Source organism: Carassius gibelio, chromosome B12, assembly GCF_023724105.1.
Source record: "Carassius gibelio isolate Cgi1373 ecotype wild population from Czech Republic chromosome B12, carGib1.2-hapl.c, whole genome shotgun sequence".
NCBI classification, from domain to species: domain Eukaryota; kingdom Metazoa; phylum Chordata; class Actinopteri; order Cypriniformes; family Cyprinidae; genus Carassius; species Carassius gibelio.
The window spans coordinates 3,663,376-3,676,374 of NC_068407.1; the positions used below are offsets into that span (position 1 = coordinate 3,663,376).

Consider the following 12,999-nt stretch of genomic DNA (forward strand, 5'->3'; position numbering starts at 1 on the left):
CCGCAGCTACAAACTACCCAGCTGAAAAGACCAGATATTGAATTCTCATGCCGGTCCGGACTGGTTTACAGCATCAATAATAATAAAAAAAGTATTTACCCTCTTGGAAGTTTTTATGTTCTGCTGTTTTACAGCAAGGAATAATAGAGGATTAATGAGCTATTTGGACATAGTTTACCTGAAAAATCTTGTTTTGTGCCATTGTGGAAATAGCTCTACTTATTGGTTAAAGTTATTAAGCATAAAATCATTATTTGATACATAAATATGAGTCAATTGGCCACACCTTTGAACTGGAATTGGAATTGGAATGACAGGAAGTGAAGTTTACAGAAATGCAATTAAAACCAATGGAATAAGTACTTTAAAAAAAGTTAATTTGACAAGAAACTACTATTTTTACCATATGTCTTGTTTAATTATTTGTGTTACTTGTGGTTTCTTTGTAATTATTTGTGAAACTGAACATTTCTGAGTGAAAAGTGTTTCAAACTACACCAACAGCATTTCCTTTTTCTGGATAAAAACAATATTTCTATGCCTGTTTTATTAAAATTCAAGAAAGGAATTGGAATTAAAATGCTTTTTCAAGTCAAATCTGAATGACACACATTCTTGTAATTCAATGTTTTAGCAAACAACCTTCAGCTTTGCACACGATTCTAATGTTTCCCCATTCTTCTTTTCAATACTACTTCACCTTCGACAGGTTATAAGGACATTATGATTCTACCCATAAATACTAGTTTGGAAATCTGGACTCGGGCCACTCCAGGACACAAGTTGTTTTTTTTTGGCCGTATTTGACTTCATGCTTCTGGTCATTGTCTTGCTGGAAAACAGATCTCTTCCTGCAGGTGCCTTGCAGACCCCATCAGATTTTCCTCCAGGGTTTCTGTGTATTTTACCCTAAAAAGCCTTCCAGAGCCTTCTGCAGAGAAGCATTTATGCCCCTCAGCTTGATGCTGCCACCACCATGATTCACAGTGGGGACGATCTGTTTCTGCTGATGCTCTGTTTAGTTTATGCCAGACGTGGCATTTATTTTAATGGCCAGAAAGCTCAATTTTAGACACATCAGATCATAGAACCATCTTCCAGCTGGCTTCAAAGTCTCCCACATGCCTTCTGTAGCCGAGATGTCATATGACAGTTTTTTAGCAGTTGCTTTCTCTTTTCCGCTCTGACTGGTGAAGGACACGGGTAACAGATGTCGAATGTCTTTCCAAACTCAGGTACCGATGCTTGTAACCTTTTTTTGAGTTTCTTTCTTGCACAGTGTCGCATATTTTAAGGACTTCCTCCTCTAGGTAGATTGCCAGACTCTTTCCGTTTCTTAATTATTGATTTTAACAGTACTCTAGGGGACATTCAATGACTTAAAAATCATCTTGTACTTATCCCCTGCCTTATGCATTTCAATTACTTTCTGCTGGAAGTGTTTTTTATGGTGTACGTTCTGCCACAATGACTCACCAGAAGTTGGACCTTCCAGATAGAAGTGTATTCAGACCACAATCAATTCAAAACCCTTGACTACACACAAATGATTTTTATTGAACTATTTATGTAATAAAAACAAAGTTAGATACATACATAAATATCATATTTAAAACTTATGAAACTAGTAATGTTGGTTTTTATATTTTATATTCTGAACTATTTTTAGATCACTTGATTTATTTAATAAATTTATTTACTATTAATTCCATTGTGATTGCACTGTTACTCCAAACACCATTAGTTATGGCAGTTAGTATTTGTTTCATTGGTACATCTGTAAATTTATATGACTTGCACTCCCTATTTTATTTATATTCTCAATACTGGTTAGAAAGTATTTTTAATGCTTTCATTGTTATCATTCTAAAGCATCTGCTGAATGACTAAATGTAAATGAAAAAAACTTATTGATTGATTGATTGTATGCTGTCAGATCTTCGTTTATGATGGTTGTTGACCTAGGAAATCTTGCACATAACACACTTATATGCTTCTAATATCCAAATCCATTAAAGGATTTTTAGGCTGAATTAATTAGGCAAACCGGAACCGGGAACACTTCACATAACACCCGATGTACTTGCTACATCATTAGAAGAATGGCATCTACGCTAATATTAGTCTGTTTCTCTCTTATTCCGAGTTCACTGTAGCCACCAGATCCAGTCTGTGTCCAGATCAGAGGGTCACTGCAGTCGCCCGGATCCAGTACGTATCCAGACCAGATGGTGGATCAGCATCTAGAAAGGACCTCTACAGCACTGAAAGACAGCGGAGACCAGGACAACTAGAGCCCCAGATAGAGATCCCCTGTAAAGACCTTGCCTCAGATGACCACCGGGACAATACCACAGGAAACAGATGATTCTTCTGCCAATCTGACTTTGCTGCAACCTGGAATTGAACTGCTGGTTTCATCTGGTCAGAGGAGAACTAGCCCCCCAACTGAGCCTGGTTTCACCCAAGGTTTTTTCTCCATTCTGTCACCAATGGAGTTTTGGTTCCTTGCCACTGTCGCCTTTGGCTTGCTTAGTTGGGGTCACTTCATTTACAGTGATATCGTTGACTTGATTGCAAATGATTGCACAGATACTATTTAAACTGAACTGATATTATGACATCACTGCATTCAATGATGAACTGCCTTTAACTGTCATTTTACATTACTGCGTTGCATTGCATTGTTTTCCTAATTAATGTTGTTCAGTTGCTTTGACGCAATCCTTTTTGTTTAAAGCGCTATATAAATATGGTGATTTGACTTGACTCCAGCATTCAAAACTATTTTTCTTAAAAATTTTCAGCAGAATACTGGTACCTTAGTGCCAGTAAGTACAATTTTTTAAAGTAACCAATTATGCATCGAATAGCCAGCTGTAACGAACACCTTCCTAGCTGAAGCAACTAGCAACTATCAATTATCCTTAACCGCATATTGCGTGTTGTGAATTGTGAAGTGGCTCGTTTGAAAGAGCCTGAATGCTAATCACTCTGTTGATCTCCTGCCTTTTGTTTTCATGCAATAAGAAAAGGAAATATTTCCTATTAAACCCATTTATCAATGTCAGCTTACATATTCTGCTGACATTAAAATATGCAACTGAGCGTGACGTGCATGAGTAAGCCAGAAGGACAAGCTTTTCAGACAATCGCTCACAAGTGCGCACGTGGACAGGAGACGAGAGACAAGACACACTCTTTCACACCAACTTTGTAACTTATAAAAGTCTGAATTCAGAAAGGAAAGGAGGGGGGAGATAAAACAGCGCCTGTATTCATCTCGCCAAACTTCCGGAGGGAAATCACCAACTGAGGCCCCATTAATAATTTGCTTTTTCCCCCGTCTTCACACACATACACACGCACACGCTTGGGAACATGTTGATGGATTGGATTTAACCGAGCACAAAGCATCTGATCAACATCCAAAATGTGGAAGGCAAAGACGTGTTCTGCTTGATTTAAAATACACTGCAATGAACTTTATGTTCTGATGCTTTGGGAGACACTTTTCAAGGTGTCATTTTGCTGTTTCCCCCCGCTGTACCTTTTATTTGTGTTTAAAGTGAAAGCAACCACTTGTTTGTTCGCTGCATATTCAAAAGCATTTAATTACTGAGTCCCTTTGTTCAAATCTCTACTGGACCGTTAAATTACCTGTTACAATGGCTAAGATTATCTGTTGACAGAAGCCTCCTTATTAGCTAAATAAGCCTTTGGATGGTAATGAAACTAATATAATGAGTACAACAGAAAGCATCACAAAGCTAGTATGAGCATTAAATAATTAAAGCAGAATCAAGATTGTTCATTATGTTAAAACAGCAACTTTCAGACACTCAAAACATCCTTGCTATTTATTAAAAACTGTTTTTATTTTGAGTTTAATATTTAAAATTGTGTAATTATTTTAAACGAGTCAAATTAATATTCTTACTCAAATATTCTCACTCACACTCACTCACTTCTAAAATAAATTTTATAAATGTTTATTTCTTTTATATGTATATTATATGAAATACTGTTCTTATAAGTTTATTAATGCTACTTTAATCCGTATTTAAAATTGTATTTTAAAATAAACAATAATTCAATGTAAAATAATAAATTAAGGTAGTGAAATTGGTCTAATTCATATTTTACACACACACACGCATAATGACCATGTGAATAATCACTACACATCACATAAAATGAAGCAGCACAATCATCATATCTTCCTTGTTCTAAACCGAATAGGCCTCAGTCACGTTAGATGTCAAGTCACCTTCATTTCTATAGTGCTTTAAAAGGTTTTCACAACACACATTGGCAATTCGTCAGCTGAACAGCTGGTATATCCAACAGTACAATCCATTGAATGCACTGCACGTCTATCCCTCACAGGCTCATTTTCATTCCTGTCAAAAATTAAATATTGTGATACACTGACTAAGGTCAATTATATGCCTGTTAGACAAAGTCCCTTTCAAGAAAAGTCTGTTTACCCGGTGGCCAAGTGGAAGTTATTTCTGGGATGCAAGAACAAGTCATATCTATTTGAATAGGGAAATCTTGAAATCTCTTAACTCATTAAAAAAAAAAAAAAAAAAAAATACAAAATACAAAATAATAATAAAAAAAAATAATTACAATCTGATCTCAAAAAATGTTGTACGATTTACTCAATTAGCATTAAATAAGTTTATATTTTCATCCAGATCTGCCGTTTTACATGTGAAGTACAGTTCATGCATCCAAATTGCGTATTAAGTATTACATTTGAAATTGAATTTACTACATGACTGTTAAAAAGTACTTTCTATATAGTATGATTATGGGTGGTATTAATGAAATTCGAATGTACTACATCCACAGGGGATTACTATCACATGACCAACCAGAGTCAGCTGCGTTGCTTCACTTTCATTAATAAATCCTCTCCCATGGGATAGTAAAGTGTCCATTGAATGCACACTTGAGAATCCTGGTGGAACTAGCAGGTCATCCATTTTTGCCAACCGATTTGCAAATACTATGAATTTGGATACACTATTCTATTCTTTTGGCGTACTGTTTTTTGCATGCAATAAAGTAGGGAGGATTCGATTTCAGACACATTATTTTTCTATGATATCCATAGTAACTTTACAAATTTGCCATTGGTTATTTTATTTAGAAGGTAGGACTTATTCCGCCATACTGCGTGTTGAATTTTCTCCCATTCTTAGTAATGTGAGCGCCCCAGCTTGGTATTTCTATAGTCTTGTTATTAGATGATTAGAAAATTGAGGTAATAAAGCTTAAGTGAAAGTGATGTGACATTCAGCGAAGTATGGTGACCCATACTCGGAATTTATGCTCTGCATTTAACCCATCCGATGTATACACACACACACACACACACATACAACCTTTCGATTGCCAGTCCGACTCTCCGACTAACCATTAGGCCACGACTTCCCTTCCCTTAACAATTCCTAACGACCAAGTAGAATTGTAGAATTAATTGTTTATGCTTGTGAAGTTCAGTATGTTTAAAAGTTACTCACTTTACCAGGTGGTTGATTGTATCAGGGTCTCGAGCGGACACGGTACCAACTGAGCTGCCGGCGGGGGTGTCTTCGTCCACCTCAAAAATGTACATGGCCCTACTGAAGACCGGAGGCTCGTCCACATCCGTGACCGTGATCCTGACAATCGCCGTGTCGCTGAAAGGCCCCAGTTGTTCAAAGCGTCGATCTATATGTGTATTGGTCACCTGCACCCGTAGTGAGTACAACCTCTTACTCTCGTAATCTAGTTGCTGAACAGGAGAAAGGTTACAAGATCAAAGATAAGATGGTTAGTCCGGTCTTCACAACCTCTCTGAATAAAGAAAGGCTTACTTTTCTAAAATGCTTCTTCTCGGGTCTATTCGGTCACAGATTAATGACATGCACTAGCAATGTCGCCATAAACTTTTCTAAATCGAAAGCTCATTTTTGCATACGAATGCTTATCGCTCTCCCTTTTCTTCCGAGTTGAATGTCTTTTTCATAAAGGCAGGGCATGGTGCTTTAATGCAGACTTTTAATTATTAAACGATTAAAGACTCAAGGTGCGATCTTTTACCTTTCGCCCATTCAGGCCTTCTTCCGTAGCTATCTTTCATTCTAGTTTAAGCAATAAGATTTGCATAAGTGTCTGAGTCTCGTCAAAGCCTGACCTGACAGAGAGAGGAAATAAGCTATAGGCAGATTTCAGCAGGCGCATAGATCCCCGTGCCACACAAAAGGGAAAAAGGGACTTTTTGGGCTGTGAATAGAATTAAGTACCTTTGTAAAGTTGATAGGACACGAAGGCTTCGATTTAGGGGATTACTTTCTAAGCACTTTGCTTCGTATGGGTGCGTGCACGCGTACGAAGTAATGAGAGAATGAGAATGAGGGAAAGAAAGGCAGATTTTATTTCCAACCTCCGACTTACAGTGTGATGCTTTAAACTTTGGATATAGGGCCTGTTTACCTTCTTCACCGTTATCACCCCTTCCTGGCTGGTGCTGTCCGTGATGATATTGAAGACATCTTGCCCATCACCATCCAGGATGGAGTACCACATCTCTGCGTTCTCTCCCACATCCGCGTCATATGCTTTGATCCGGCCCACTGGTGATCCGATTCCAGTTGACTCTGGAGTGGAGAGATGGTAGGTACCTGGAGAAGGAGAGCAAAATAAATCAATTGAGTAAACAGGCAGGTGTTTGTACGAACTCTTTGTTCTCGAGCGAGCCGCTTCGGCGTGCATTTGTCTATTTGTTTATCCTTCTCTTGGGGAAAAGCAGAGCAGCCTCTCAGTGGTTATTCTTTAATAGAATTTCAGCTCCGATGAGCCATTGGAGAAGGTTCTTTTTAAACCCAGTTTGTGATGTGGCTCTTGTATTGGATTTGAGACTGTGGCAAAGAGAGAAGGATTATCACCCCAAATGAAGCTCCCGCTGTGCTCTCTTTCTCTCGCTCCATCTCTCTGTCTTCTAGTTTTTATCCTTCTTTCTCTATCCACCCTTCTCTCTCACTCTATAAAAGCCTCTTTCTGTGGAGATTTTGTTCTGGGTTCACATTGTGACTCATCCTGGTCAGTCGGAGAAATGGGCCCCGAGCATTTCCATGATAATTTGGCTGAACTGTGACGTACTGTACGTGTGTTGCAGTTCTTATGAAATATCGCTTGCAAAACTTCCCATCTGAACAGTTGATTTCATATGCTCATTATCTGCAAATCCAAGCACAATTCTGCTCATAATTACTCTGATAATCTAGCCTGCATCAATTTTTAATAGTTGACTGGCAGTTTTTAAAGATTTTTAAAGATTTTCACTAAACTTTAATGGAATATTTTGTTGTATGAATATCTGAACATTCAATATATCAGAATGAAGAAGATACCTTCTACTTAAAAAAAAATAAAAAAATAAATACATTGAAATAAATGTATGTGTGTAAAAAATGAATAAATGTTTTATTCTAGCTTCAAGCTTGTAGGTTGTTGAATGTAGGTAGGTTTCATAAAAGAAAGTAACATTTTGAGCCAAAAGCTGAGAAAATTGCATTTTATCAAATACTATATGTGGATAGTATTTAGTACAAGATCAAAGCAAAATGCAGTAGATTGCTACCATCAGCACCCCTAAGGCTCGCACAGTCCTTTACCTCTTCCTGGACTGACATTTCACTCTGTAACATTTGGGAGTTTTCATTATGCGATAAGTGTTGATGATCGCACTATTTTTCATATCCATATGCTTACACAAGATCACTCGTTTCTGCAGCTTCCTCGTCTGTGCTTTTGATCGAGTGATTCTAGACTCATTCAGGAGATGCGTAATAGTGCCCACTAGTGTATAACAGCGAGAATGCAGAAACCCGGAAAATTCTGTGTTTGGCGGGAAAAAGTTAATAAAGTTCCATTGAAATTAGTCACAATTTAGTTTTACTTTATCTAAAATTGGCAGTTTTTGTTAACATACCTTTTAAGGCCTCCATTTGTGAACTATCTCTTTTGGATTGAGAAGAAAGCTTTGCATTTTGTGTGGTAGATAATGGCTGCTTTGTACATCAAACACTTTGAGTTAAAGATTTAGAGCAAGGGATACTATTCCTGTAGCTCGAATGGAAGATCATGCTGTTTACGATGCCAACATCAAGGTTTTGATTCCCTGAGAACACACACATTCATTTAATATAGCTTGAATGCTTTACCAGTTGCTTTGGGAAAGGTTTCTGTCAAATTTGATTTGATTTGATTTGAATTTGAAGTTTAGTTAATTAATTTGTAAAAAATGTATTTCACTGAACGCATAAACTGCGTTGAATCTGTGTTCCTTTCTAATTCAAAATCCAAAACTGATTTCAAGATGTCTCCTTCAGGTTAACACATGCATGTGAGAGGAGTGTGTGTGCTATCTTACTGTGCGGGAATCGAGGAGGACTGTTGTTGACATCCAAGAGAGTGATGTTGACTGTAGTGGTCCCGGAGAGACCTCCCATCTGTCCAGCCATGTCCTTAGCCTGAATCACCACCTGATAGTGCTCCCGGTTTTCTCGAATCATGTTCGGAAGGGCCGTCCTTATGACGCCTGACAGGATGGACGGACACAGGTTTTTTTTAGGTGCTATCTAATGAGCTTATCTGACTTCATTATTTATATCTTAATGTCATGCTAAAAAAGAAGGTTGACGAGAACAAAAAAAAAAATTAATAAAAAACACAACCAAGGAAATTAATTCCCTGCCTTGGGATATTTAAAGAGTGAGTTTTAATTGAGTAGGATGTCAGTCTTCAAATGATGTTGTGATAAGGTTATTAGTCGAGAGAGCAAAATTATAATATATATTTTTAAGCACCAAACACATAAATCATACTAAACTCACTAAAATAAATAAATTATTATATTAGAATAGATATAAATGATAAAAAAAAAAAAAAAAAAAAAAAACTTTGTGTCTGTGTGTGCCTTCGTTTTCTTTATGCAAAATATAATTTATTATCCTCTAGATTTTGGGTGAAATATGATCAAGACATCTTTTCTCGACAGGCTTTATGCGCTTCACCCACACATGTATGAAAGCATGTTAGCCAATTCTGTATCACCTTACTATTGTATCCCATCTTTTAATAATTTCAGTCATGGCTGTTCTCTCATCTTTTCCCAGCTTACCCGTTTCAGGTTCGACTGAGAAATATGGCTGGCCCTGCAGTATGCTGTAAACCAGCTTGGCGCTGTTTCCATATGCTTCATCATCTGCATCAGTGGCTGTAACTCTTATTACGAATGCACCTTGAGAGAGAGAAAGCAAAAGAGAATTATAGAGAGAGGTATTTCAGACATAACATGACTGTAAAACATGATTCCCACATCCAGTATTAAAACCTCAACCATGATCAAAGCAGCGCATCCTAAAGGTGCACCATGAACGACAAATTCCTAGTTGTAAAAGTGGCTATTAGCCTATATGATGAGACCCCCTCCCTCCCAGCGTGAGCAGTGATCAAGGCGAATGCATGATCACTCGTGCTTTCATCCTCTCTATCTCGGTGTGCTTCTTATCTAAATCCTAGTCTCATAATTACTCCAGCTGCACGGTGAGATGGACATATCTGTAATTGTAGTTTTTCTTTTTCCCACTCTCTCTGGGTCATCCCATTCATTTTCCGCTCTGATGGAATCTGCTGTATGTTGCTGGGAAACGTCAGACTAATAATCTGCTCAAAGAAACATTATAATTAGACCAATTAATCTAGAACTAACATGATTTTGGGGGGTTCTTTTCAGCCTGACACAGCTCTGGGCATCCGTAGGAGGGGGAAAAATGGTCTCTGATATGAAAAGCTCTTTGAAATTTGGCTATGGAGTAAAGTAAACCAACTTATTTGGCTGCTTATATTTGGCTCTACATTAATGTTCTACAATAGGCTAAGCAGTATATATTAAATATTCACATTTGAAATATTTTCTGCTGGTGATTCACAAGATGTCATAAGTAATTTTGCAAACCTTCCTCAACCCACTTCTCGCCAATATGTAAGTGTCATTAAAGATGTTTAAATAGCTTCTCTAATTTTAACTTCAGTTGAAAAAAGGTTGGTATGTGTTGGTAAGGTAGATTAATTTCTATGCATCAGTTTAAACTGGCATTTTCCATCTACAGTATGTATATATTTTAATAATACATGGGGATCAAAAATATTAAATATCTGTAAGAATCAATGTACACTCCATTCACTGTAATGATATAGCAAACGACATTTTTTTTTTTTACATCTTTGCAAATGTATATATATATATATATATATATATATATATATATATATATATATATATATATATATATATATATATACTGTATATATATATATATATATATATATATATATATATATATATATATATATATATATATATATATATATATATATATATATAAACTGATTCCATTGCATAAGTATTCGACAGTTGAAAACTAGCTCAAGGCATTCATATCGATTGTAGATGTTACTACACTTTAAGTTAATCTGTGGCAAATTCAATTGAATGGGTATGATTTGGAAAGCAACACACACATCTTAATAAAAGGTCCAACAGCTGAAAATGTATATCAGAGCAAAAAACAAGCCCTGAGGTCAAAAGAACTGCCTGTAGAGTAGAGTAGAAAAAATAAAAAAATAAAAAATAAAAAAAATTGTACCAAAATAGATAGCCTTAATGAAAACCCAGTCCAGAGCTTTCATAACCTCAGACTGGGCAGAAGGTTCACCTTCCAACAGGACCCTAAGCACAGAGCAAGGGTGGATTAAATAAAACTCTGTGAATGGTTTTCACTTGCTCCAAGAGCGCTCCACTGCTGTTCCATCAAGAGGACTATTCATGCCAACGGCCCGTAATATAAATGTATAATTTAGTCATGAAACTCTACACGATGCAGACTGACAGTTATTAACATAAGTGATGATATTCACAGAGTAAAATTACTTGGCAAAAGCTGATTGTTTCATGTTGCATACGCAGCCAATGAGCTTGTCGCTTTACATTTAAATGGCTGGTTAGCATTCATTTGAGCGTTTAAAGCCCGCTTTCAGAGTTCCTCTGAAACCTACCACCTTCCCCAGCTCCCCAGATCTGCTACGGGTTCGTTTATGTGCTATTTGTTCAGCAGCAGTATGTCTTAAATACTCATGGCACCATATCGGCGTAAGCATTGGCAGTGGCAAGTTCCTGTACTTGCTTCTAGCAGCAGCAATAATCTACAACTTCAGCAATAACCACCAGCAGCAGTGCAGCAGATCTATTCCGCCAAGACCAAATGAATTAACATTGTCATAACCATTACCACGCTAAAATCTTCCGAGAGTTGTCATGACTGAACTGCATATTTAGCAAGAACTCACATATTAAACACATTTATCTAGCTTGATACAGATGTATCACTCACATGAGAAAGAAAGTGAAAGCTATGATGATTATAGTTAAGGAATTTGTAGTATTAAATATGCTACACTATTTTACTCTACTATTTTTTTTTAATGATGTAATGTTTTATTGATACATATATATATATATATATATATATATATATATATATATATATATATATATATATATTTTTTTTTTTTTATTAGTTTGATTGCTCTACATGAAAGTATTGTTGTGTTTTCAAGTGTGTAGTACACCATTGCCCACAACAAAAGTCTGATCTTGGCCTGGTCTCAGATAATAACTAGACAACGTTTCTCCTGCCACATGAAGGGCAAAATCACTCCTCATGCGTAGTTGCCAACAACCGTGCTTTCCATTACACTCACGGCTTCCTGTGAGTAGTTTCCTCAGAGGTTTCTCCGTTCTCATTTGTGTACTACTGACATCTTACTGTTTGTTCTTCTCAATAGACTTTAGAGGTGACTTCGCGGCTTCTCAGTCTCACCTCTGAAGGTGGACCGAATGCACATGTTGTTTCTGCCATGGATCAGCGGCGTCCTTGGCATCAACAAGACCTCCGCTGAGGTCTCCGAACGGCTCGAAGAATACTAATGAATGCGGAAACATCTGTCGGCCTCCGGTTGCATTCCGATAACACGGAGGGAAACAGTGTCAGTCTTCATGGATGGCCAGATCTGATTAACGGCAGGCACGTTCGCAACACATGGCCAGTTTGTTCGGCTTAAACACGAGTGCCACCGTGACCTCACGGTTTGGCAAGAAGAGCCGTTCCTGAATTCGTACACGGTCGGGAGAAAGCAAGAGCTCAAGTGAAGTGTCAAATGAGCACGGTGTCCCATTTATATCACGAAGTACCGGGGATGATGTAACTTTGAATCCCATGGAGAAATACGGATATGAAACAAAGAACTAGCCTGACGGAAAGAGAAACGGAAAAGAAAGGCTGAGCTTGGGTTTCAAGTGCAAAAGCCTGAGGGAAAAAGACTGTGGTCCATTTACAAGGCTGCTTTTACCAGATTGTGTTGAATAAATAACTCTGGCCACAGTTGAACTGTTGGAACGTGGTGTGCTTTTACATCTGTGAGGGAAATACTATTGGTAGTGACAGCAAATCTGCAATGCATCATGTTAAGAATCTGAATTAAACAACATTGCTTGTAAAACACAGGTGCTTTGAGACCCTCAACAGCGGAGGCATAAAGGAGATCAGGCGCTGGAATGTAAGAATCCAACTGAGAGTCCCTGAAGCTTTAGTGGAGTGGTCTTGCATTCGTCAGAAAGGATGACTGGTAGTGTTTCACGCCTCAGGGATCCATCTTTTTAACAAACACGGTTGCATTAAGATCTATTCTCCAATGAGACATCCAGAACTTTAAATACCTTTAGGCTTTAATAACACATTTCTTTTTGATGTCGCATTGAAAATGTCATGACAAGGACGTGACGATAGCTCTGATTGGCCGATGACACCTCAAGAATGAAAACAGTCCCAAACCCTTCACTAGTGACTGAGCTGTGACTTGAAAGGCAGCAGACAGGGAAAA

At 37.5% G+C, this 12,999-nt stretch overlaps 1 protein-coding gene across 1 annotated transcript in view; it reads right to left on the reverse strand.

The window, feature by feature from the left end:
• LOC127968753 (cadherin-10) overlaps window positions 1–12,999 on the reverse strand; it is a 49,438-nt gene that overhangs the window by 9,900 nt on the left and 26,539 nt on the right. Inside the window, exons 4-7 of the mRNA XM_052570088.1 lie at window positions 9,179–9,298; window positions 8,429–8,596; window positions 6,490–6,677; window positions 5,535–5,788 (exon numbers count right to left, since the gene is read on the reverse strand). Coding sequence (XP_052426048.1) covers window positions 5,535–5,788; window positions 6,490–6,677; window positions 8,429–8,596; window positions 9,179–9,298 — 730 coding nt within the window. The remainder of the gene's footprint in view (window positions 1–5,534; window positions 5,789–6,489; window positions 6,678–8,428; window positions 8,597–9,178; window positions 9,299–12,999) is intronic.